The 27,490-nt window shown below is 42.9% G+C and overlaps 1 protein-coding gene across 1 annotated transcript; it reads right to left on the reverse strand.

Moving 5' to 3' along the window:
- Window positions 1-68: 68 nt before the first annotated feature.
- On the reverse strand, window positions 69-27,067 carry TBX18 (T-box transcription factor 18). The gene is made up of 8 exons (XM_075046551.1): window positions 26,549-27,067; window positions 25,484-25,667; window positions 23,801-23,902; window positions 20,717-20,888; window positions 14,059-14,226; window positions 12,810-12,874; window positions 9,093-9,187; window positions 69-6,512 (listed from the first exon to the last, which is right to left on the reverse strand). The coding sequence occupies exons 1-8, from the start codon at window positions 26,817-26,819 to the stop codon at window positions 5,788-5,790; spliced, it is 1,782 nt and encodes a 593-aa protein (XP_074902652.1). The 5' UTR covers window positions 26,820-27,067; the 3' UTR covers window positions 69-5,787.
- Window positions 27,068-27,490: the final 423 nt, after the last annotated feature.

Here is a 27,490-nt window from a genome sequence, read left to right on the forward strand (position 1 = left end):
TGTTTTCCTTTGGGTTAGTGAAAAATATTGCCTGAGGAATGGAAACACTGCTTTGATTGTGATACAGCCTCTATTTTTATTACTTTTCTCTGTGAAATACAATAAAAACATTGTGGGAAATATATAGTCAATTATCTGCAGTGGAAGGGAATACACCATCCATCGGCAAGGCTTCCGGGGGAGGGAGCACCGAGTTCCAGCCTTGTCTTATCTTTCAGCGTGAGACAGACTGTGGCTCAAAAACTGCAAAGCACAATATATGAGCATGTGGAATGCAAAAAGCCAGTTATCCACCTGAAAAACACCCCAAAGGGCCAGAAGACCATCCCTGAAAACAGTATGACTACAGCTGCTGCATGGGTAAACCACTCAGCAACAGAAAGGGCGATGGCTCAGGCTCTGAAAATGTGGGATCCATAAAGCTCAAGTCAGTGGCAACATTACCACTGGCCACAGTGGAGTCCAGGTTTCCTCCAATATGCTCTAAATTCACTCTTGGCTCTGCATTAGAGCATCCAAGTAAAACCCAGTGGTGTGCAAATGAACATAAGGGCACAGCACCGTCGAAGTGGCTGCAGTGCTGGTGTAGGTTAAGTCTGTGCGGGGGCTACACTTCACATTCACTGCAATAGTCCAGCTTTCAGGTAGCACAAGCATTTTCACATCATGCTTTATCCTTCTTGACCAGCCTTTGATGTCAGTTCTCGTTTTAGGGTACAGACTCCTGTGAGAGGTGCGCTGAGATAGATTTAGATAGAACTATACATGGTGGGTGCTGTCACAGCACCTGTGACACTTCAAAAGCGCACGGTGGGACTGCAGGGTCCATTTGTACTATCTCCACTTCTCCTGCCATTCGCTGCTGCAGAATTGGAGGCCGAGTGCTTGTTTTGAAATCTGGATGTTACCGCCAACGTTTAGAAAGGCCACAAAGGAAAAATTTGGAAATGTATCCAGCTCCTGGAGGTTTAATGTTCATTCTAGTGGAGTGGAAGATGTGAGATACTAACTATTTAAGGGTCATACACCTCTGAACAGAAGGTGACAGAAAAATAAATTTCAGGAGAGCGTTTCTATTTGCCCACAGTATTTGGATTTTCTGATAGCAATACTGATGTTCTGATTCACTGATGCTTCTTAAAAATGTTTACTTTATGGACTTTAAATTCTAAAATTGATACAAACATCATGGCTGACACTTAGTCGGATTATTTACTTCACCGTGGGTAATGAGTCTTTGCTATAGAAGTGTACTTTAGGGCAACAACAAACAGTGGAGCAAGTACTGACCTCTTCCCCTGCAAATCTGTCTGGTGCTTCTGCAAGCCAAGAGCCTAAAGGTGGGGAGCAACTCGAACATTGACCATATTTCAAGAAGGGACAGGCTTTCAGCCAGCCTGCAGCAGGTTATGTTTGGCAAGGAAAGACCTAGAAAATTACGGTACAAAGCTTTAGTTGTAGCCTTTTCAGATGAAGCAGATTCAGATTTAATATAAACAACAGATAAAACTATCACCTCCTAAAGTGTGTGTCATCTTGGCACATCAGTGTTTTGAATTAACTGTAAAACTGAGGAATATGGTGGAACATAACATTTCCTGTAGTTTTGCATATATTAAATTGACATATCAACAACTCTGTGCCAAATACAAGGTGAAATATTGAATCTGAGGATCACATTAATGAAGAGCTCAACCGACAAGTCAATATATTTTGTCAGCTGAAGTGCAAAGTCAGTCCACAAAGACTGTTGCCTCATTATGATAAATTGCAGTTATTGACATTAAGACTTGGACTTCGAAGTAAACTTAAACACTGATGTCATGAGAGTTTGACAGCATATTCCAAAGAGTGCAACAAAATAGTAATTTCACATGTGAAGTAGGTACATACACCTCTAGAAGTAGCTACTCTTCAGCCTTTTTAAACACATTTCTATACAGACTCATTAGATACATCACCTTTACAGGAAGAATATATCCACAGAACCTGTGAGCTAGTTCTGATGATGGTTTAAGTTCCTCCTGTTGGTATAGACTCATGGTATAGACTTGCTAGCATTAATGCCAACACCTTCCACAATTTTAAAGTTTCTCCTTTTGTCCTCTGTTGACGCAGAAATGAGCCGTCTGAGTCTGATTGTGCTACTCCAAAAACGGCTCTTCTCTTATTAAAAACAGAAGCTTTCATTCTCTCTCAAGGCCTGATATTTATGATCAAGCATTTCGTGCCTACTTCTCTTGCACTAATTCTGGTCATTTGCAACAATGTTGGTGTTAAGTGACTATGAAACCCTAGTCTCTAAAGTAATCAGATTTGCAGGCCCTGTGCCCTACATCACATGGAACCATTTATTGCAGTACAATAGGAAATAAGGCCACTATGCATAACAGTATTTCTGGGGGGAGAAATGTTGCTCATTGCTGAGTAACAGTATACCCAGCTGATCAGAGGTTGTAAATTGTGCCTTAGGAATCAACAGATTTTTGCATTTAGAAGAAGCAGAACAGAGAGAGAGCGACCACAAGACCATAGAGAGAAAATATGCAAAGTACCGAGCTCCCGCTTGAGCACCTGGTCACATGGAAGTGCTAAATTCCCAGATCTGGCCCAGATCTCCCAGATATGGGGCAGCTGGGATGAGCTGGGCTAGGAGGAACCAGCAAAGCTCCACCACTGGCTAATGGGCCCAGCAAGCTGCTCGGTCCCTTCTTCCCACGTAAAAACCTTACAGCTCTGCTACCAGCCTCTGCATCTCCTTGTACCCAACATCTGTTGTGACCTTTGCATACAAATAACAGAGAGGTTCAACAGCAGATGGATAAACTGAACCATGTAAGAATTGGGGACTAGTTAGATCGTTGCAGCTTGTTGTACTAAGTCTTTGAATTTCAGAGCTTACCTCAGAGTCACTTCCTTTGGTCTTGCTAAGTTGTAGAGAAAAAAAAAAGGCCCAAGCCCCTCAATTTTCCAAATGTAGTAAAAAGTGTTTGAATACACACTTTAATATATTTTCTGTGGCATTTTTGTAAAATACAGATATATAATTATAGATATAATGCATATATAGCATTTACTATATTGATAAAAAGCTAGTCTTTTCACAATGACACACCAGTAAGTATTTACAATATGATTCAAATTTTAAGGCACACATGTTTCAAACAATATTGTGTGGTTATATGATAAGAATAATTTGAGGAAAAATAAGAGACCAGTTCTAAAAAATTCCCAGACGATAAAGTACATACTCTTGCCAGGAGCACTTCCATGAACATCCATGCACAACCCTTTTTTCTCCCCTTCTAGGAACATGCACGATTTAGCTCTTCCACATTTCTACCTAGTCACAGCCCTTAAGATGACATGGATCATTATCCTTTTTCAAGTACAGATTAATTGTACCATTCTTCCCATTTAAAGATTTGTCCAACTGCAACATTTCAAAGTTTTGGCTAGAGCAGGATTAACTATACACACGTTTCTTGTTAATTTAAACCAATAGAGCTATGACAATTTACATAACTGAAAATTTGCCCATCTTCTACACATCTCAGAACCATTTCACAAATCATTAGTGTGAGGTTTTTGAGTAGTGTTTTTAGCACTGCAGGTCTTTGCTAGGAGGTCTGCCTCAAAGGACACTGCAATGCCAAAACTAGCGACAGACCTGAAGTACACGAATGCTCTTTGTTATCCTCATATATGAACACTACCTAGCCATTCATCTGTAATGTACTGTCCACAGTACATTAGATCTTCATCTTCAATGTACTGTCACCCTTTCCTGTGAGGCAGAGAAGTGCTATTATCACATTTTACAGAATAAAAGACATTAGATACAGAGAGGCTGAGTGAATTGCCCAAGGTCACTTGGGAAGTTTGAGACAGCAAAGAAGCAAACCCACATCTCCTCAATTGCATCCTCTTGTCTTTTCAGCTTTGAATGAGAACTTTATATGTGTCTTCTCTAACATAAACAAATATGTAACTAATAGAAATAAAGCCTTCTCCAAGCACAGGCTTAAAGACTGCTGTGGTTTCTCTTCTATTCCCAAATGGTAAGAGGAGATAGCGAGAGGGCTGTTTCTGCATGGATTATCTCCATCCCACCAAAGAAATATTAGCTGCAATGAGTCTTTCTTGAAGTGGGAGTGGTTAAGCCCACTGTTTGCCAGAAGAGACATAGGAACTCCTGAGAAACACGACAATCCACCTTCACCAAAAAAATCTAACAGAGAATAATGTAAAATCTGAAAGGCCTTATTCTCCTTCAATGCTGACCAGTTTCCTGCATTTTCAACTACACTGCACCCACTTTATAATGCCTTTACATCACCTGCACAGTATAAAGGAGGTTTAGTGTACTGTTGAAGACGACCTGTTCTCTCAAGCATTAAAATCTGTTCCACAAACTCCATGGTTCAGCTCCGACAAGCGGGCAGCTGAGGCAGCTTTCGCAGCAGGAGTGATGCACACCGGGTCTGTGCAGGTGCAGATGAAGGCAGATATTTCACCGTGACAAGTGTCTCCCCATATCCTTGTCACTCTGGAGAAGCCTGGTCAGGAGCACGTTGTGATCTGCGTTCTTACAAGTGCCATTTAAAACCAGAACTGGGAAGGAAGGGAATGTCTCCAATTCCAGGGTAAAAACTGATTGAGAAACAGAGCAGAAGGGAGGCAGCTACGACAAAGTTCTCCTTCCAGAAACACTTACGGGCAAACTGGGTCATCTGCCTAATTGATACAGGCAATGTATTTATGAAATACTGAGGATGTAGGACTTTTTGCCCTTATTAAAAAAAAAAAAAACCCAAACCCAAACCACAACACACACACACAAGCGGGTAAAACCAATAATGGAATTTCTCATTCTGCTTGCTTTTTTTCTAAATCAAACCTGCATTTTCCTTTAAAAAAGTAAAAATACAAAAACAAAGATACATTAGAATATCCTACTGTCCAGTAAATGTCTTAAAGGCAATATTTATGGAGAAAAAAATGCATCAAGCCCTTCCTTTGACAAAAATGAAGTACCCTGAAGTTCATTCTGTACCAAGGAATGCCGCTGCTTCTGCTGTTCGTTTAAATTACTCCTATCACCACAGTTTGAATATGCATTATTTGTCTTCAAATACCTAATCATAAAACTAGACTAATGCTGAAAAAAACCAAAAATCCTAGTGAGAATGCTGTGCCGTTGATAAGCTAAAAACAGCATATCATGAGAAGGCAAACTAATCTTTCCGTTTACTTTGTAAATAATCCATTAGCTAAACTTCTATTTTAGGCTGGATGCTTGATGCTTAACGCTTAAAAGTCCAAATACCCTTCATATCCCTTATAACAGAGAAGAAACTTGTAAAATGCCTTTGGTGCATCAGCTTATCATTGTATGAATGTTTTAAAGAAACTCACTAGTACTATAGGAAATGTAAGTGGGCTTGTTTGTGTTGTTTAATACTCCAAGTGTCATTTCATTCTTTAAAGGGGTTAGAACAGAGGAGGGGGAAAGGGGAGGAAGTCTTACTTAATTTGTTGCATATGTCCCAACGTGTTATACAACTAAGTGTATTATACCAGAAAACTAAAGCAGTCTGCGCTGCAGCAAACTGTGTAACTCAAAATAGGAGAATAATCTGGCCACAAACAAGTCAAAAATTCAGTGAAACTTCCTCTCATATTATATATACACACACTTTACAAGCTACATCGAGTGTCCTTTCATATTCCAAAAGAAATACATTGTAGACACCAAACATACTGTACTTTTACTTAAAGGCTTCATCAAACCATATGTGCAGACACTTGAGAAGACGAGAGTGTTAAGCTTCCTAGGGTCCTAGAGTCAAAGAAATTCTGCTGCCCCCCACTGCTAAGTAAGTGCACTCCTTCCACAGGGGGCAACATCTGCCGATCCGTCATGGTTCCACTTGGCGAGGACCCCAAGAAACTTCCTTGGGAAGAAACGATTTTCTCAGGACTGGCAGCCAGTTTAGGGGATGTGGAAAAGTTATATCCATAGAGCGCACAGGGGCTGTGCAGTCTGAACGTGTTGTAGGAGCCTTGGTGGGTTTGATTAGTGGTGAAGGCATTGCTGGATGGGGATGGCATGATGTACTGGAGCTGTGGAGACATCCCTGAAATCTGCATAGATAAGCCAGTCTGCGGGCAGCTGAATGCATCCCCATCGTTGCCACTCATAGACATATTCACAGTTGTGCTACTCGACACACCGACATAGGAGGGAGTCCTCGGGGGTGCAAACGTCTCACTGGTTTGGTTTGTGAGCCTGTTGTAGGTTTCAGCCAAAGAAGTGCTGTATCTGTTCAGGGTCAAGCCTGAGCGGGCACAAGCTGTGTAGTCAGCTGGAGCAAGGCTACAGAGCTGGCTAGTGTTGGGACTGAGGTGGAAAGCTGGAGATGAGCAAGGGGAACCCGGTAAAAGGTGAGGGTGGGTAGATGGCACTCCACTGCCGGATCCCTGGAGTAAAGTAGAGGAACCTGTGTTTCCTGGAAGAGAATATTACAATGTAAGAAGCACATTGGGAAAGGTTCACTTCCTAGGCAACAGATCGAGACCTCCGTCTTTTTTAACAACCCTCGAAATGAAACACGACGCAAATTTATTCAAAAAATATTGTACATACATGTGCAGCGGCTGTGTGAGGGTGTGTGTGTATGGCACATGCATATTTTTAAAGAAACAACCTGACCAAGAAAGAGATCGTAAGTTATGCTTTCGCAACCATCACTCAATACTTAGAGCTCCTGCCCAAAATGTTAACTACTGTTTATTTGACACTGGAAGGAAATTGCATGGCAGCTAAGATGTAGCCAAGTGCGTACCACATCACAGGAAGCCTCCTTCAAAATGACAAATTTTGTGTTGTCAATGCTCTTGGTAAACCCGAGTGCATTTCAAGCAATCTGTGCCTGACTGTCAGGAATAGGCTCCTTAACTCAAATGATAGAGGCTCCCACAGTTCAACAGGTTCAGGGAAGTTCACAACTTCAGAACAAAATTTCAGAACAAAACTTCAGAAAAAAACCTTCCAACTTCAAACCAAAAAAACTTGAGAAAAAAATTTCAGAACAACTTCAGGAAAAGCGTAGGCCGAGTACTGTGCATGGCTGCTTCATTTCTGGAACAGGTAGGTGGAGGTTTAGGTTTGCAGCAAACTGCAAACTGTTCATTTACTGATATCAGAACTTTTTACATGACAAATACCAGTGCTGAATGCTCCTGAAAATGCACTGCTTGCTACAGGTGAAGCCTTTTCTCAGGACTGAAAGTTTCCCAGCTGCAAGAAACACTTCCTTTTCTTAGAGATTGTATCTCCCTGAAAAACGAGCATAGAAAAACTAATTTGCGCCCTTCACCATCTCCCAGGTGGAAGGCACTTAACAAGGAAGACTCTCCTGTTTCTGAATGCAGCTTGATGCTGCAAAGAGATACAAAATGATGTCAATAAGTTAACAGGTTTTCCTCACAGGTAAGCTAGTAAAAAGAAAAATACATTATTAGTGAACTCTGCCTGCTGCTTCTTGCTCTGTTGATGGGACACCACAAGCTCAAAGCACCATGAGACACTGCCACATTCCAGAAAACCTGGTGCAAGGCATACTTATTTTTCTTCAAATCTACGCCAACACCTCCGCTATCTGAAGATGGGCACTTCCAGCATTAATAACCAGGACAAATTTCTAATGGGTTCTTTCAGCAAGTCTCTAAAACACCCTACTGTGCAAGGTATAGACGACTAAAGATTTTGCAAGGATCCCAGTTCCCATCCTCTGAACATCAACAGTAACTTCAACAAGCTCCTTAACCTCAGGCAACAGAAGAAAAGGAAGCGGGCAGCTCATGACAGCAGTTCCCCTGCTCTCAAACAGTGCTGCTACATACAAACAGGGCAATACAGCTGGTCTGTCTCCTAGATGGATTAACTTCCCAGTGAGGTGCCTTTCAGTCTTACACAGTCTGACAAGGTATTTCACGTCTGATGCTGACTTCACATTCCAGGCCTTTTTTATGAGGACTGTCCCTCACCCCTATGCCCCACCCAAAACTCTGCCAACCCTCATCCAATATATCTATGACTTGGCACAAAAACTCCTTTTTAATTGCCCACATCAAGCACTGATGCTCAAGATTTCTCAAAAGAGTGGGCTAAGGAGAAATTGACAAAACTCATTTCTGTGTATTTCTGTATCTTCTGGATTTTTGCTCTGACAATGCTTAATGACTTTGCAATACATTATCAAGAAAGCAGGTAGGATGTTTGTAAATTTGGTAGCAGGAAATGTGAAGAATCAGGAGCAGTATGCCTGATTTAGTTGGGAAAAGGGTGAGAGGTTTTCTATATGTATTGGGGTACTCTGGAAATAAAGGAACTCAGAAAAGAGTACAGAGACTCCCCTCTCTGTCCAAACAGGCCATTTAAATATCCCTCTCCCTCACAGCACTACCTGTATGATGGGAAAGCGGAAACCAAGAGGTTATGGACTGGGGAGCAGGAAAAAGCAAAATGGAGAGGAGGTCCATTCTTTCAAGCTCTAGGATGCAGATAAAGTTTGTTGGGACTTTTACTGAACAATTTTTAGGTCTTTAAGAATCAAGAAGGCTTTCCAAGGAAGAAACCCAATTAAGCTTGCTACTATTTATTCATTACTTAAGAGGTCATTTCTTCTCTCACTCCTTTTTTTTTTTCTCTTAAACACACAAGTAATTCCTACATTGGAGTCTGGATGTGTACAACAGAAGTCATCTATAAATGATCTCTACCTGGTGTATCTAACCAGAGCATAATGCCAAGGAATAGGTTATTCCATCCTTAAATAACCAGCATTCTCCTCCACATGTGATCTGATTCATCTTTCCAACCTAACATTTTTATTGCCACAGTGGTTAAGTTAGAATTAGTTTTCTAACTTAGAATAACTCTGATGAGAGGTGATGGCCTGCACTGGTGTTGGTTGGTTGCTTTTTCTCTGCAAGTGACACACTTACCTGGACTTGCATAAAGCACGATGGGTGAATCTTTATCTTCATGCACTTTTATTTTGAAAGAACACAAAGAAGATCGTTACCTTGTTTGGGTATCCCAGGTATATCTTCAAATGTAAGTGTCCTCAGCGAAGGTCTCCAGAAGGCGTAAGACTCTACCAGAGCTTCCAGTCCCATTCTATTTAGAACAAAAACATCATGGTGTCATGAAAGCAAGCTGTATTTTGTCACATGTCTGTGGATACTTTACCTCAGAAACATATACGAAGTAGTAACATTTCAGGATTCTTTTGAAGTTCATTTTGCTTTTTAGAAAAGAGCCTTACATCCTTATCCATGAGATCACTATGATCTGCAGCCACTGGGCTGGCAGCACGCAAAGAGTTTCCCAATTCCACGAGTCTGGCTCTCTATTTCAATGGGTTCGGCCTTTTTGGGAGGGTTATTTGATGGGGGATACTTGGCTAAAATGACGTTAAATGTTTTCCTAGTATAACATTTCCTTAAGAGCAACTGTTCTAACTGCCAGAGGAATGACTTCCTATTTCTGCCTAGAACAAAGGTGATCCACTGATAACTTCCATTAAAACAGGATTCCCAGTCATTACCAATGGAGTTGGAAAATCACACTTACAACATGAGCAAGGCATAGGTGTACAGCTCTTTTGCTACTAAAATGTATAAAATAATTTGTGCTTTGGTTATTACGTGCTGAGCAAAATGCCTTTAGAAACTAAAAATCTTCTGTCATTTTCTTTCAACAGTGTCATGACAAAGTAGAAATAACTGGGTAGAAAATCACGGCAGACAGTATTCAGAAGAATCTCTATTTCCTGAAGGTAAAGGCTCGTTTGTTTTCTGACATAATTTTAAGAATAATGCACCTCAGAGGTATTATTTTGCTGTTATTTTTGGCTGCTGGGCCCCAAAAGCCTGTTAAGTGTCAGAATCAGGCACACACCAAATACAAGTGGCCTTGCCTTTGAGCAGCAGCACTCTGTAAACTCAAATTATGCAAATAGCCCAATTTGAAGCTACCAACATGTTCTTCTGATACTGCTTCTTCCCCATTGCATTTCCAGCAGGATCACAAATGTATGTCAGGAAACATTTATAAAGTATTTATTAGCTGAACCTGGACTAAAAAGATAGCCTTCATTTTCTGCAGTAATGGTGAATTTTCATTTCTAGTTAAAGTGAAGATAAAAGCCGCCTCCTGGAGGAGTGCAGCCAAGGCGATAATTTATACAAGATGCCTTCGAACAATTTCCACATTTTATCACCACCCTAATTTACGCTATCAAATGGCCAAGTTTATTTAACAAAACAGTTATGTTTTTCCTGAAGTATTTAAAGGGAGAAATTCTGGTCCTTTCCTGAGTAAAAGTTTTTATAGGGTCAAACTTAAGGCCTAACTGAAGAATGAAACTATTCTCAGCACATAAATTCTGTTGCGCTTTGCAAATGCACAGGGAATGCTTTTAAAAGGTGAAGCTACTGATTTCTATAAAATAGCCTGGGGGACTGAACAGGAATGACCTGAAAGGGAATATTTTTAATTAAACAGAATTATTGCATGCAGCAGTGCAGAGTAGAGATAGCTGCAATAATTAAAGCAATATTGAAAAGTTGGATATACAATGGTACCACAGTATATTTTTACACTTTTGTTGCAGACTAAAATGCCTTGCTGATAAACACACCAGCCAGAACAATGAAGATAACAGAATCTTAACATTTAATTTCAATATTTAGCAACAGAGTAGATTAATAATCAACTGAGTAAACAACTAATTTAAATAAAAAAAAGAAATTTTCCTCAACAATTAAAAACCTGAGCTGCATTCCCAAACACACTTATGCAGTACCACAGAGCCTATCAAAGAAGACAGCAACACTGACTTCAGTACACCAAGGTCAATTTGCAATGGACAAGAGTTTGCAGAGTCACTTCTGTAACAAGTGTGTTTGTTACACTAAAAGCATCCAGACCTCACCTAAAGCCAGTTCTGAAACATTTTACAGAGGCTGGCCCTTCCTACAGGACTGGCCTCCTAATCCATTTCCATAAACTGTAACTGTCTTTCAATTAAAATATCCTGCTTTTTTTCTAATGCCCGAACCAAATTTACTCCTAGCAGTCAAACCAAAAAACCTCTCTGGATATCCCCAGTCTTACAACTGGATTTGCATGGTTGCAGATATAGTACTCTTACTGCACCTACATTATCCTCAGGTAGGGGATGTCCAGGATTGTCCTGTCATGTTAAATCCAGTTCAAAACTGGTGTCTGAACGATTCTTTCCTCCTGTTTTCAAGGGCATCTTCTCTTGTTTCATATAACATTATCGAAAAAATTCTAACTCCACTTAAACTCAGAAATTACAGAGGAGTCAGAGTTTCACACTTCTTAGGAGACTTCTTAGTACTTATTTTATAGCTCTGCAAAAAGCATGCATAGCAGAGACATTGCCTACGGAGAGCTGTCAAATAAGGCATGTATGGCTACTCTTTTCTTCCCCAAGTACACACAGCATGTTTCGTTTCTTCAGTCACTGCATTTATCTGGAAGTTACTGTTCACTTAATTTGTTTCTTGCTAGAAGACAAAAATCTTAGACAGCAGCAAATGCAGAGTGCAAGCTGAAAAGATACTTACAATGAATTCCTGTAAATCTTTACAACTACCCCACCCCTTCTATAACTGTTCATCTTCTAAAAACTACTCTCATTTGCTGTCCAGTCTCAGCATTTATGTCACTCAGGCGGAAGCACAAAACAGGCTTTAATGCTGTAGCCTCTGCTAAAAGAGAAGCTCAATAAAGCAGCTACCAAAAGATACTCTCTGAGCATTCCTACCAGCACACAGCCTGCTCCCTTCTCTGCAAGGCTAGGTCATAAATATAGCAGCTGTAGACACCAAACGCAATGTGGTCACTGGAACTGATGTATAATATGCACCACAATTAAATGCTGCTTTTTTTAGCTGAAATGGTTTAACATACAATTCATAACAGGCTTAAGTATTTTGCATTAAACAGTCTTTGGATAAAATACGTCATCAGTACTGGCAGCAGGGACTAGACCCAAGTCTCCACTTTGCACTACTCAGATTCCCCATTGCTATTTTGAAAGATTCATGGATCAAGAGAGAACAAGCAATTAAGCAGTCCAACCTCAACAGAAAAGGTGGAAACCAGGCCCATTTCAAGGTCATCTATAGCCTAGTAGGAAAGGCACTCACCTAGGAAGTGGATTTAAATCTCTTTAGGCTAAAGAGACACTTGATCACAGGTGTCCCACCTCCTAGGCAAGTGTACTAAAGGAAAGGTTACTGTAAGAGGCAGCTTAGTTTCTCCTCCTTTAAGAGAAAACAACGAGCCATTCATGCATACGAAATGCCACTTACGTGCAAGAAAGCCTGGGCTTATAGTTTGACACTGGCATCTGCAATTTGTGTCTCCAGCCAGGAGAAAGAGGAGATTTCAGGAGCAGCCTGAAATCACAGACCTGAGTATGCATTATTTCCATTTGCAGCCTTCGTGGTATGCTGCCGCTTCCACCAAAAGGAAACCCGAGTACATGAGTCAAGCCATGTGCCAACCCATTCTTGACCTAGATAGTTAGAGGAGTAGGAACAGGAGCCCACCACAGAGAACATTACTGGGAAACCTAAGTGCTCCAGCAGGGAGTCTCAGTCCCCAGACTAATTTGTCTGTAAATACAGGTAGTCCCCTCTACCAGCCTCCACAAACTGATTCTGTCAGCAGTAACAAGCCCACCTCCTTCCCCAACACCTACCTGTTACGTCCCGAATCTCTAAACCCTTTGGCGAATGGATTCCTATCAATCTTCAGACGAGTTATCTGTGAAGATGATTGAAGAAATTATTACCTGCAAATTTGGCTAACCAACACATCAAATTACTATCCTGACAGAATTAAGCTGACAGTGGAGTAGAAATATCTTCATGTTTGTATGGTTTAAGATGATTGTCCTGAAACACAGCAAAACAAGGGCCAGCCTTCTGACCATTATTTTTACAAATCCCCAGAGAAGCTAATCGGTATTTAATGCTACCAAATGGCAGGTTGGAATTCTTGAGAAAAATCTTCTGGCAAATGTCATTCTTCACCTAAGAGAGTATACAGCCTAACTGCAATAAAATTTAAATTAAATTTTATTTCTGTATGGGTCAAGAAGGAAATGTGAAGAGAGAGATTATCTCTAGACTATTATCCTCCATAAAAACAACAGCACACACCCCCTAAAATACTTGTAATTTATTTAAATAAATGGGATAGGTATGAAATAATTATATTTCAGTATTTACACGGCCCTCCTGCTGTTCTCTTTGTAAAGATAGCAAGGCGTACGCAATTTCCAAAAATATAGCTGCAATAACTTACGTGGAATTAACAAAATGTCACAACACTAACTATGGTGTCACTATGTATGTTAATACTTAAGCAAGTGGTAGTAAGAGCCAAACACTGGAGTCACACAACCTGCAGTTTACTTTGACTTTGAATCTGTGTGGACCCAGATAAATTGCCATTAATAATATATGCTGAATGCAGTTAATGAAAACGACTGCAACTTTCTTCAGACCTCAGCTTCTCTGTTAAGGTCCTGGGATTTTTGAAATCACTGGAGTCAGGAACAAAAGTGCTTTAAAAATTCTATCTAGACATGTATCTACAATTAAAGGTACAAAAACACCTTTAAAAATTAGACTGTTCTTTGCCTTGTGTTTCAATGCTGTATTTATAATTAAGACAACAGTAACTATGCTAATTAGACTGTATGATCACCACAATAAGAACAACTTTTTACATGCGGCATCTAGCCCACATGCCCTGAAGTCTCAGCTATAGCCTCCAGGCGCTGCTGCAATACTACTAGTAAGAGCTACTCATGACACAAAAAGGGTTTAGACAATGCTTTTTAATAAGTGGTATAATAAAAAGTATCCACGTTTCTCCTATCTCTCATTTCCCTGGTCTACTCTGAAAAGCCGGTAAAGTGCTAAGCAGAAAGCCCAAGTTACCTGTTGATTTTGGTACGCTGTGACAGTAGTGAAAACTGTCTCTGGAAAGGAGAAGGCTTTCACCCCTTCTCCTGAAGGGATAGGCTTGACAGGGGACAGATCATCTCCACAGTCTTTTCGGATGACGTGGACACGAGGCTGATATTTATGCATAGAGTGAAGGATAATCTATGCAGTCATGAAAGGAAAAAGATAACATTTATTAGAAAGGACACCCTGCTGTTTCAGGACTAATAGCTTTTTGGAACAGATTACGGTATGTGTTTACCATGCCACTTACTGGAAATCAAATGTTTTCTTTAACCTCTGAAGGTTCTTATTACAGTAGTCTAATCCCTGTGCGTTTATGTTATTGCCAACCCTAAGCATTTAAAAATTACCACTCAGGAGCTCCAAATTCAGAGACTGGCTCAATTGAGACTGACTCAAAAAAAAAAAAAAAAAAACCCCAAAAAACCAACAAAAAACAGGAGTGAAGTCCTGGTCCCACTGGAATTAGGAAAGTTTTGTCACTTTTTTCTACTGGAGCCTGGATTTGATCTAACAGGATTAAGGGCAGCAGCATTTGCCTTTTGTTTTTGGAACCTTCGGGATATGCTTGGAGAAATTTTTTTCCTGATATCTCAAAGGCTGGAAACATACTTGTTTTGAACACAAGCTGAGACTCTCACACTCTGAAGAAGCAGAGACTTAGAGTAAAGTAATACCAAAATCCAAAACTCTAAAGTGTTAATAACCCTAGATTCATAACACAATGAATATCAATACACAAACACCTTTCAGCATACAAAACCTCAATTAAGAATAAATTATAAATGAGAGGTATATGAACTCACGGTGCATAAAATTAAACACAAAAATACCTCTTGCTATTGCTCCCAAATTTTAGAGGAGATTTAAAATACAGAATTTTTCCTCTGTTTTACCCCACTTCAGATAACCACTACTAAAATAGAAGATTTCAACAAAAAAATAATTGGAAGCTCAACTATTATTGTTGGAAGGCCTAAGAAATGAGTAACTCAATAAATAAATAGTCCTATGGCTATTGGCCTGTGGAACCACTAATCAACATTCAGGGGAAGCTTTTTAATTTCCTGCTCCTTGAGTAGCCTCAGAATGTGCATGTGCTCAGGCACCCGACAGAGCCCCTATGCCAGACACCGTGGAAGTTCATTCATCCAAATGACATAGAGGACATTACATTCATTTGGATAAACTAGCGTTTGGCTAGTTTAATACACTTGGTCCTGGCCAGATGACATGACCCCGTTTTGGATAAGCCAAGTTAGAGGATAATCAGGGGTTTTATTAGCCTGTAAGTAAGGTTTTGACAATGACATCACAGGCTCCAATTAATTTGCTCAGGGAGTGCCCTATGGATGTTCTCATATGAAGCCTTTTCCCAGTTTCTGAAATCTTGCTCAGAGCAAGATTTTTATCATGCAAATGTGTATTCTCTTTCACAACACTCCTTTCAGTTCTCCGCTGGCAAAGATCTAAAAAATGAAAATGTAGAGAGGACAGCACAGTCCCGACCCTATTTTCTTGTGAACACCCAGCGATACCAGGGGAGGTACCAGTGCAACAGAAAAAAATGATCTAGAAAAGCTCCGTTCCACTGTTCAAAGCTATTCTGTGCCTTGCCATTTGCCTGGGTGCCACGGAGCATGCCACGTTCTGCTCCCACCCGTTATTTCACCCCATCAGCTCTGCAGTGCAAACTACCACTTGCCTACACAGCAGACTTGACTGTACGCAATGATAACCTAGGCAGCTAAGAACAGTTCTGCTCATGTATCAGAACAAGTGAAGTCACAGGAGCATAGAGATGAACACCTCCCGCTCCTTATCTGGGTGGCTATTACAGCTAAACTGATCCTTGTCAGCTCTTAAGAGCAACCTGGCTTGGCTCTGTGCTATACTGAAATTTCCTGTGCTGACACACTGTTAGACGATTAGCAAATCCATAGCAAGAATATTTTTTTTTCTGGATTTTGTACCGTGCCTTGTACAACGGGATCTTTGTTAATGATCAGGACTCTGAATTCTAAAAAATACATAACTGCAGAGCCCCGGTGAATTAAAGAGCAACACTATGAAGATAGGACATAAAAGCAGAGGGAGATGCAACACCCACTCCAAAAACCGTTTAGCTCTATTAATCTAAGCATCACCTAAAGCTACTGTGAAGAGAAAGCTAAGTGCTTGCACATTTAACAGCACAAACGGGATCTAACAGTTTACCTGCAGAGGTAGCAACTTTCCCTTTGTACCCTTCAAAGCCAACAGTAAAAAACCCCAACCCGAACAAGTCCCACCAAATGCCAAACACCAACTGGCATAACTTTCAACTCACAACTGAAGAGCCTGCCTCTCTCTATAAATCCCTAAAAGGGCAAGACGAAAACACTTCGTGGGGGAACAAACCTCTCCCGCCAAAGGTAAAATTACACTTTGACCACAGCAGCTGTCAAGACATCGTTATCAGACAGGAGGTGCCGCAGCAGGGAGCCCACAGGTAAGCGGCAGGGCAAGGCAACAGCCTGGCAGAGCAAAGGCGGCCGACGCACCTGCAGATACACAAAGCTGGGATTCCCTTCGCAATACGGCTTTTGAGAGATGTTGCCATGATGAGGCCTCAGAGCTGACCATGAGCTCGGGCACCACCGTGGCACAACCATCACAGCCAGAACAAGCGAGGGCCCGATACTCTTTTGCAGGGGAGATGCTAATCCTCCGGCAGCTCAGCGGTGCACAGACTACACAGCCACCTCCCCACCACTGGCACGGTCCTTACCTTGCCGCTGTTTTTTGCCAAAAAACCTCCTTTATCCTCCCTGCAAAGCCCATGCATTCAGGCTTTCTGCAGTCAGGAAAGTGTGTGGGGCTGAGGACCATGCCTCTTCACAAAGACAAAAATTGCAAGTGCAAATGCTGATGTTTCCCAGCTTTTCATTGTGACAAGAACATATAACTACCCATTGACTGTAAGCAGAGCTTGCTACTTGGAGCCAAGTCTGGGCAGAGTAACAGTCTGCCTCTGCTTTCAGCCTCACCCCACTTTCAAATGGGGAAAAAAAAAAGAACCAACCACCAAGGAACAATTAACACGCTAACAGCCCCATTTTCACTAAAAGTTAAAAGATGTTGCTCTGCATCAAAAAATACTCAGTTGAAAAGCATGGAAAACAGCATCAAAAATATTGACTTTTCCCCTCTACTGAAATTCAGATTAAAAACTGCATAAAAATAGAAAAATCAGCCAGCTCTAACCAGCCAGAGGGAGAGACTGCGTTTACAATGCAGCACTTACTCCACAGATGAGAGATGGATTAGAGGCATTAACAAAGAGTGCCCAGACCACGCACTTCTCAGTGTCAGCTGCAAAATGCAGGTTTACTTTTCCTTACCATCACAAATCAGAAAGACACAAATGCCACAGTATGTGTCTTAATGACGCCATCGGGCCTTAATGCCTCTATAAGCACACAATCTTTCCGAAGTAGGGAATTCACCCTGGGACTCCCTTTTGAGATCAAAAACACACAAGGAAAACATATCCTTACAAATTTTGCTTGATCTCCTCAGCCTGCAAGTGGAACCCATGTATCAGAGAGTGTCCTACGTGCAAATGTACTTCAAAATCTCTTCACAGAACAGCGCTATAAAATTACGTCGTCACAAACTCCCACTCAAAATACTGATTAAAATAGCAGCAGGCAGCAAGAAGCCCAGAAAGCGTTCGAGCAGCGAAGCAAGTCGTCTTAGAGGTGGCTGATCTCCTTTCACAAGAAGCTAATCCCAGGCCAACGCGATGCAAGGGGAGCTGGCTGCCGCGAACTACTACCACAGTATAAATACTGCACAGGAATACGACCTTAGCGTCTGTTTGCAAATACTGTTCCCGCTCCCATGGACGTGGGTCACTTCTCTCACTGATTCTGAGAATTAATACTCTGGAATAGGTAAAGGGCTCTGGGTTGATCTCATGCGAGCTCCCTACCTCCACACCTGCAAGATCAAAACCTAGCCCTGGGATTTTAACAGAAAAACTCTGCAAAAGCTTGCGCCTCTGAGGAGCACGGGAAATAAAAAGGAACAATTTTGAGAAGGATTAAAGCCCCAGAACCAGTCAGCACGGAAAGCACACCCAAAGAACAACAGCTAAAACCCGACACTGCTTGAACTACCGGAGGAGCGATGGCAGAGTGTGGAGATCCCACCGAAGTTTCTCTGAGCCATTCTGCCCAAGAAGGAGGGGAAAAAACCTCTAACCTTCTAATCATCTAAAATATACTCCATCTCCCATACAGCAGTGGGAGAGTCAGAACACTTGATGTAAAAACAAGTATTTGAGGGACAGTGCAGCCTTGACCCCTAGCTCTTGCAATCCCCCATCCCTTCCCTGGTACCCTCTTGAGAAAAATGGTTTCTTCCTGCTTATGAGAAACAATTGGTTTTTATATTCATCACAAAATATGATTATTCGTTTTCCATTATTGCTGGAGGCATTCAGAGGCTACATAGCTTTTTCAATACAGCATTCCACACTACCATAGCTTTAAAAGAAAAAATGTACCCATTGGAAGAGACACTTTTCTGCTTTCTGCTTTTGCCTTTTCTGGTAATTATGAATGACATGTTTGCAATTTCCCAGATTTGAGAAATACGAAATTATTTTACAGTCATCCTTCTTTTGTCCTTTTATTTTAATGCTAAAATTTCCATTTTGGGGAGGAGGGGCGCTGCCATAGCTCTGAATCAGTTCAATGTGTCTCAAATCACTGTACTAGGGCTTTGCTTCACTAGTTTCCAAATCGAAACACTTAACTAAAGACCAGAAAATTTATATCCCCCCACATTATGAATAATGGCGTGCTGTGTACATTACACAGGTTTCAGTTCAGAATAAAAACAAAGCTAAGATCTGGGATGGAAAAATACAGCAATACAATTCTCTACATAACTGAGATTTTATCACAGGGTAGTTTGCGACTGCAAATGCAGGGGTGGACCACAGTACCCACGTATCGCCCCTCTGAAATGCGTGAGTACAAAAACCAGCCGGCCTGCTCTCCATTGGAAAAGCAACATTTTACCCGTTCGTATCCACTTCACTTTTTAAAGCCCTTATGATAGACTCAGGACTCAGAGGAAGCAACTCCCCCATCCAAGAAGAGTCACAAATACACGAAGGCAGGGGAAACGAAGGGAACTACGTGGGCTAACCTTAACTCAAGCGGACACTGCCAAATGAGACCCCGTAACTGTAGTTCTGGAAAGGAGCAATAGAAAATGTCTTTCTTACGAGCCTGAAGAGAAGTCCCGCTAACTTAAGAGATGTGAATACCCCCACGTTCTTTTTAAGGCAGAATGCAATAAAATTATAAACAGTATTATAGGAAAGGGAGGCTTTTTATCCTTGTTACCACATTTGCTAGCTCAGTCCAGCCAGTTTCCTCTATTCCTGCCTCTGTAACATAGAAGTTGTAGCTCCTGCACAATTTGACCGGCATCTCACGTTAATCCTTTTTACAAACACAAACGGGAAAAAAAATCTCATACTTAAACTTGGACTATGTGTTGATAAAATACCTGGCTTAATGTCACAGTGTTACAACTATCCTGAAAGATGCATGTAGTATCTTTGTACTCTGTGCCAGGTACATTTTCTTTCACTCCCTTCCATGAAGGAGAAAGTATCCTGGTGAATAAATCGGGCTACGCTAAGGACAATGGAATCCACATCCTGTCTCAGAACTAGCCTCCAACATCTTAAAACTCTACCACTTGGAACTCGATGATCCTTCTGAAAGGAAGCCAACATTTGCCATTTAGTTAGGGGATTTTGCAAAATTAAAGACTTCACCCTGACTAAAAACAATTCTCATTTTTTAATTATTTCCTAAGGTGTCAAGTAAAACTATTTTAGGGATTGCTGGAAAGATACTGGCTTACATCTGTCATGTTTCAACAGTTTTGAAGAGAAAAGGAAATATTAACATAACACATTTTGTCACATTAGATAATGTCATAACTAAACAATTTAGAACTTGCAAACAGAACACTCATACTGCATACGTCTTCGCCAGTTTTTTCAGAAGTAATGAGCCTCAGCTGTGAAAGGGTCTTGCTTCATAAGGTATGTAATAAATCATTATCGGAGCAAACCCAGCTCCCATGTTGTTCGTTTTTGACTGCAATTATTAACACCTCATGGGATTTCACACAAATGTTTAGGTTAAGAAAATAGTTAAGTGTATTTTTATTCACATGAAGTTATTACACACTATTAATGTTTCTTCTAGCCACTTGTGAATTTAAGCGTCCTTTTTGATCGTAGCAGAAGTTGCAAGTAACACACTCGGTGGGAAAACATGAGAGCAATTCTGCCCCTTCGTATTAGGCAATTTAGCCTTGTAAAGTCTTACTTTGCAGAAGGAGTTCTGTTTTTGAGGGGGGAGTAAAACAGCAGGCTCTAATAAGCAGTTAATTATCGGAGCAGAAAGTAAGCAGATTTTAGATCTGGACGGTAAAGTTCCAAAACAGCTTTGAAAAGTCAAGCCTATTTCTGGCACCCTGAAGCTGAACGTCAGAGTCTTCCAGGGCTGAGCAATGTACCTACATATAATACTGCAGAAGACCAAGTACTCACATGCCCTTGATCGTCCAGCTCGTTATTGGTAAGCTTCAGTTTGTCGAAGCTGATCACTTGTCTCATCCACGTCTCCCCGGAGGCGGGTGAATCGGGGTGAATATAAACACGAGGCGGTACCGGGGAGTCAGCATTACCAGCCACCATCCACTTGGAGCTATGATAAACATACCTATAAAAAGAAAACAAATACCTATAACCGCAAAACCCCAAATAATTTATCAGACCCATTCAGTATTAACAAATTAGGGCCCATTACATACAGCAAGTACCCATCAACTAACAAAATGCAAAAAGACAATAAATAAAAGTAATTCTTTTAGTTTCAAAACGTGGTTCTGGTGTCTGCAACAGCAAGGTTAAAAACAACACTCTGATCTGACCTTAGTCTTCTTAAAATCAGTAACAGCCTTAACACTAGGCTCCACACTGAGCTCTAAGCTAGTGCCAGTTCATTGATTGCTATGGCTCTGCTCTGAATAGGCATCAGCAAATAGCGAAGAATCTAGTCCTTCATTTATCAAATTGAGTAGTAATTCCGTATTTGGAAGATTTAACATGTTGAGTCTAATGTAAGAGTCTATAAATAAAGCTATTGAAGGGAAAGAACATTATGATTGGGAAAAATAAAGAAACCATGTCAAACTATGCTCTTGCTATTTCTGCAAGACCGTATTAATTTTCTTGAAGAGTATTGCAGAAAGGCTTAAAAATGAAAAAACACAGCCCATATTTCAATTGATAGGCCAATACTGACAAAGTCATTTTCTAATAAAAATAGTGCCTGCTTTGGTAGAAAACTTATTTTGAAGGCAGACACTTCACAGGGCAATTTAAAAAGCACTGATTAAAAACTTCAAGGTATTTTTTTCAAGTATAGTAAAATTCCAGTAATTCAGCTGTATTTTTTAATAAAAACAAGAAAGACTTTATCAAATAATTTGTTTGTACAATTCAGTTCCTTATTAGAAAAAGACAAACAACATAATTGGAAATGGAAACAAAATGATCCAATACGTGCATTGCTCTGTACAATTCCTATCAAGGTCTAAAACTAAGATCTAGAATGGTGGTGAAATTCTCTCCTAGAGAGAAATTCTCAACCCCAGATCACACAGTCAACTGTTTGCAACATTCTTCATTTATTTGATATTTGTTGGTTTGTACTAAGTACATGCTTTCCCTACAAAAGTAAATAAAGTCATAAATACACATAAAATACTTTGAGCAACAGCTTCAGCTTCCAAGTATTTACAACAAGGTCCAATTTTGCTAGAAGTCTAGACCTAGCTGTAATTTTCTTCATTTCCATTTAATTTTGCTCTCTGCTATGACAGCTAAAGACTAGGCTCCCTATGTGACTGCTGTTGTGTCTTTCATATCTAAACATCTGCATGACAGTTTGTACACGAACAGCCAAAGTTAAAATAACAGTCAGCAATTAAAAAAAAAAAATCATAGGTTGCACAGCAAAGAATGAAAAGTGGAATCAAGTAAAACATGGGAAACATTAATATTTAGTGGGAAGGTTAAAGGCGTGGTACTAGTACATGATTACAGAAATTTAACTAAGAAAATACTGCCCTTCCTACAACTTTTGTTCAGTTACTTCAGTTATCTGGGCACCACGTATCACACTGGGCAGACAATGCAGCTCATTACGACTGTATTTTTTTTAAATGAAATGAGGGTTAAACAACTCATATTCCATGTAACTCTTTTTAATTTTAAATATTAACATTTTTATTCCATTTGGAATAATTACCTCCCTTTTTCTAAGAATTAAGGAATTGCTCAGACCTTCTAGGAATGATATGCTTAGATTGCTAAGTAAATGCACACATGCCACACAAAGCAAGAAAAGGGCTTTCATTTGAGCTGCACTGCCCTGGTCCAAAGAAACACTTTTTTCCGCTATGGTACAGTCAGAAAAGCCTCCCCTAACTGTATGTACTGGACTTCCTCAGCACTGGTATCTGCACCTTGCTGAAAAACACAAAATCTAAAATGGTCCTAAGAAATGTCTTCTACACCACAGGAGAAAAGGACAAAATTGCAGTCAATGAGGTAAGGACATGCAAAAAAACATAGGGCAGTGTTTGCTTAGGAAACAAGGCAGCATTCCTGCAGAACCAAGCTTTTAGTCTTAGTCTGAAATATTCCTAGTTCTACAATTAAATCTGCAGCGGTTTTCCCTACATTATACTAAGTATAGGGTTGAAACAATCAAACCAGCAATTGGTAAGGACCTGATCCTGCCTCCCCTGAACTACTTGGCCAGGGTCCTCCTGGCTACTATGGAGCACAAGCTCGCATCTGTAAAGCAAGACCTACAAAACATCTACAATTCACAATAATAACTGCTGCGGGCCCAATCCTGCAAACATTTCTACAGGACCAGTGGTCTCAGCAGAGTCCAACTAGCTGCCTCGAAACATGACTGCCCTCCAAACAGTGAGAGTTTCAGCACATAATTCCTACTCTCGAATGTTCAAAGAACAACTACTTTTGTTCCTCACGTTATTCCTCAGACAATAACCCATTAATTCTTTAAAAAACAGTAACTAGAAACATTACCCTTTGTGAATCTAAGCAACCAAGTATCTGAATGATAAACAGCTTTTACGTTAAATTATATAATCAATTTGAAGCATGACCAAGAAAGCTTATATGCCATTAAAACAGACATCAGTGCTATTAATGTTATTAATTAATGTTAATGCCATTTAGCACTAGAAAAATGAGCATTTTCATATGTGTTTGTTAATAGGAGATGATTCCCACTGACCTGATGAGGAATAAAACATGATAACACTTCCTGACCGCACTAGAACTGCACTCTCTGAAAGCCAAAACCTGAACTTACACAACATAAGGCAGATGTATAAAGAGCTTCAACAGCAATTTTAGTTGTTTTTGCATACTTGGCACAATTTTTTTTTTAAATGCATGGGGATGAAAATAGGAATCCGAGGGAGAGTTAAACACGACCTTCTGCTAATTTATATAGTGTTAATGTTTTCTTCCAATAGCCAAGCTCCCTATGGCTTGCATCATATGTTTTTTGCCTTAAAGTCACCATACCTGTATCTTTTGTTATCCACTGGCACAATATCCATAGCAATATAATACTGCTGATGTGGGTCTAAACCTGAGATCTTCACTCTCATTGCGGGAAACATCCGCCTGAACATGGAAAGAGAGAGGTCATGTTTAATATGAAACAGACTCGGGAACAGTTGTTTAGGAAAAGTAACCAGTTCGTGGGATTTTTCTCGTTCTTCCTTTTAGCCTACAGAGTCCTTTTGGACGATTATAGTTACATAGCCATGAAATGGCCCATTCGATATGTCAAAACAGATTTCTAAAGTGCATTTACTCGAACAATGCTTCGTATGTTTTGGGATACGCTTTGGGAGTACAGCTATTACCACATCATTTCAACTTTATTGTTAGACAGTAAATCATTTGGTTTTGAGACTTTACTTCAGCAGTACGCGCATTTAAAGCCCGTTCGAGATATTAGCTAGAAATCTATTTCTGGAGATGCGCAAACACCACCTCCACACAGGCAGAGCAATACTTACAGAAATGCAAAATGCCACTGAAGCTTCAACTGACAGCAGCTAAACGGTGTATCAGTTCTGTAGCAGCAAATTCGAAAGCTAAATCCACGGTGATACAATTATAACACCGCAAGGATGCAGTTATAAAAGCCAACGTGCCATGCTGTAACCCAACAATATGGTCTTTATTGAGACGGGACTTCCTGTCTGCAACTTACTAAAGGTGAAGTGCAAGAGCTACTCTGTCTTTGAAAGGTATAGTAAAACTTCTTTATTGAAAGCAGAAACGAATCTACGAGGCAATTTCTCAAAAAAAAAAAAAAAGCCACTCAGAAAAACTCCCAACAAAAACCAAAAGTTCACGACTTGGATCCTTGCACGGAGAAAACGGGGTAATTAACCGACGCGGTGGTTTTAACATAAAAATGCATTCTTAGCTCACGTTTGGCATGCCTTTCATCAAGAAAGTTCATTCTTGAAGCCAAAAAAAAAAAAAAAAGAAATGTCCTAGTGACGAGCTGACTGCAAGCTAATGAAAGGTACTTTTCTGCATTTTATAAACCTGAAAGCCATTCCAGTTTATTCAGCGTTTGCTGCTGTTCTTAAAAAATATATATATATACACACATATAAAAAAATCAATTAAAAGTCGTTACTGGAAAGAAAAATCCTATCTCCGTTATTTCTGAATAAGCAGGAGGGTAAACCTGACTGCGGTTAACTAGTTTTCGCTGTTATTTCAGTGCACCTGTAAGATAAAACAGAAATTCCCCGACTGGACTCTCTCAAGACAAATGTTGCTTTGTGCTGTTTAAGACTGCGTTTCAATCATTAGTAAAGCCTCTCTGAAAACGTAGAAGGTAGCATATGGATTCAATAAAATATGTTTTTGTAATTTCTAATAAGTTCAGATACTTTTTATACTACCCAGGTTTTCACCACGTGTCTCCACTGGAAAGGGGGAAAAACTCTCCCCTCGCTCAGAAGGACCCACGGCGCTCCCAGACCTCGCCCTCACGAGCAGGAAGCCCCAAACGCCACATCCTCCCGCGCCCACCTAAAACGATCGCCATCTACCCGCCTCGTAAATTTGGGGGTGTGGGGTGGGGAGTGGGGGGGTTCCCCCCGTGTTTTGCCCTCCGTCCTGTGCCCGCCTGGCCCCGGGAGAGCCCGGGCGGCGGCCCCGCGGGGTTCCCGTTACCTTCCCGCCTTGGTGATGATCATCTCGGTGCCGATTTCGTGGAAGCGCTTCCAGAGCTCGGCGCCCTGCAGGTCCACCCGCGGCGCCTGCGGCGTGGGCGGCGGCGAACCGGGCCTCGAACCCTTGGGGGAGCCGCCGGGGGAGGCGGGCGGGGAGGCCGCCGGGAAGCCCTCCTCGCAGCCGCCTGCGGAGAGAGCGGAGGAAGCCAGAGGGGCCGGGGCGTGGGGGGGGAAGAGATCGCGGACCCCCCGACCGGGGCGGGGAGCGGACGCGGGGACGACTCCCTCAGCCCGGCGGGGGTGCCGGGCAGCGCCGGGCCCGGGCCTGGGCCGCGGCCTTGCGCGCCGGGACGGGGGTGGGTGTGTGAGGGGGCGACCCGAGTGCCGGGCGGCCGCGCCAGGACGTGAGGGGGCGCGCGGGGAGGGGGGGGGAGGTGAGTGGGGGTCCCGGCCGCGGAGGGCCGGGCCGGGCCGGGCCGGGTCGAAGCGGGCGGCAGCGGGTCCGTGGTGCGAGGCCGGCGGCGCGTTTCGTTTGGGCGCGTTTCGCGTGAGCGCCGCCGGCCGCGGCCTGCTGCCCCCGCCGCGTGGAAACGCACCCGCGTCCGCCCGCGGTGGCACACGCGCACGTGCGGGTGCGTGCCGAAGAGATACGCCGAGATTTTTTTATATATATATATATATATATGTACACACCCCCACCCCCCCGCACGGTCGCCTATGCACTCCTAGCAGTCCGCGTACGTGCTCTACGAACGCTTTTTCCCCCTCCTCGCAAACAAACCCCCCGCTCTTGCTCCGACCACCCCACCCGCGGCCGGCCGGGGCGCCGGGCAGCCCGGCGGGTTTTAAGCGGCAGCGCCGGCCGGCCGGGACGGGACGGGACGGGACGTGGGTGCGCATGCAGCGTGGAAAGGCAGAAGGGATAACGGGGAAAGGGGGCTGCGGCTGGGGAAAGGGGGGGGGGGGGGCAGCCGGAGCCCGGCCGGGGGGAGCGGGCCGGCCGCCCGGCAGTCCCGGCGAGAGGCGGGGGCGGACGGGCGGCGGCAGGTCGCGGGGCGGCACTCACCGGCGGGGGCGCGGGCGGCGCAGCCCAGCTCCATGTCGCCGCAGGTCCTGCCGGCGGTGGCGGTGGCGGGGGAGCTCTTGGCGCAGCAGCCGCTGCCCCCTTCGTCCTCCGCCGCCTCGTCCTCGCCGCCCAGCTTCCGCCGCTTGGGCTGCCGCGGCGGCTGCTGCTGCTGTTGCTGCTGCTTCTCGGCCCCGATGAGCGCCTCCACGGAGAAGGCGTGAGCCTTCAGGCTCATGGTGGTGCCGGGCGATGATCGCCGCTTGTCGGCCATGCCCGCCCCCCCCCCCCCCACCTACAGCCCGCGCATCCAGGCGCGCCGCGGCCGCCGGCACCGGCACCCGCGCCCGGCCCGCCGCGCCGGCCGCCCTCCCGTCCTCCCGACCGCGCAGGCAAGGGGCTGGGGCTTTTCCTCGCCTTTCTTTTTAAATCCGAGTTATCAGCCAAGTTTTTTTTTTTTTTTGGGGGGGGTGTTTTTTTTTTTTAAAGAAAAAAAAATCTATTCCTTTCTGCAGATGCGCTCCTTCTCTCCCCCTCCTCCTCCTCCTCCTCCTTCTCCTCCTCCTCCTCCTCCACGTTCTGCCCCGTCTGATGGGCCAGGCAGGACTGACATGGGTAACAAACGCTCTGCGGACACAAATTAGGGCTTGTAATTGAAATTTGTTGCCTTGATCTGTCAGCACTTCCAAGCAGGAGACCGGTGGGAAGAACTCGCTCATTAGTGTCACTGCGGCGGCGGGGGCAGGGCGGAGCCGCGGGGCGGGGGCTGCCACGGCCCGGCCGCCCGCAGCCCAATCAGCGCCGCCTCGGCCCCGGCCCCGGCCCCGGCCCCGGCCCGCCGCCTTACCGGGGGGCCCCCGCCGCGGCGGCCGGCCACTCGAGTTGGTGTCGGGGGTGGGGGTGGGGGGGTGTCGTCCCGCCGTCCCGCCCCCCCCCCGGCCGAAA

The sequence above is a fragment of the Buteo buteo genome, chromosome 15 (assembly GCF_964188355.1).
Source record: "Buteo buteo chromosome 15, bButBut1.hap1.1, whole genome shotgun sequence".
Classification (NCBI taxonomy): domain Eukaryota; kingdom Metazoa; phylum Chordata; class Aves; order Accipitriformes; family Accipitridae; genus Buteo; species Buteo buteo.

What these genes read in the sequence shown, in the direction of transcription:
- TBX18 (XM_075046551.1), bottom strand. Translation starts at nt 26,819, where the DNA reads ATGGCCGACAAGCGGCGATCATCGCCCGGCACCACCATGAGCCTGAAG. An exon ending in CGCCGCCCGCGCCCCCGCCG is followed by an intron (nt 25,668 to 26,548) that starts GTGAGTGCCGCC and finishes CTCTCTCCGCAG; the next exon opens with GCGGCTGCGAGGAGGGCTTC. An exon ending in ACCTGGGATACCCAAACAAG is followed by an intron (nt 6,513 to 9,092) that starts GTAACGATCTTC and finishes ATTCTCTTCCAG; the next exon opens with GAAACACAGGTTCCTCTACT.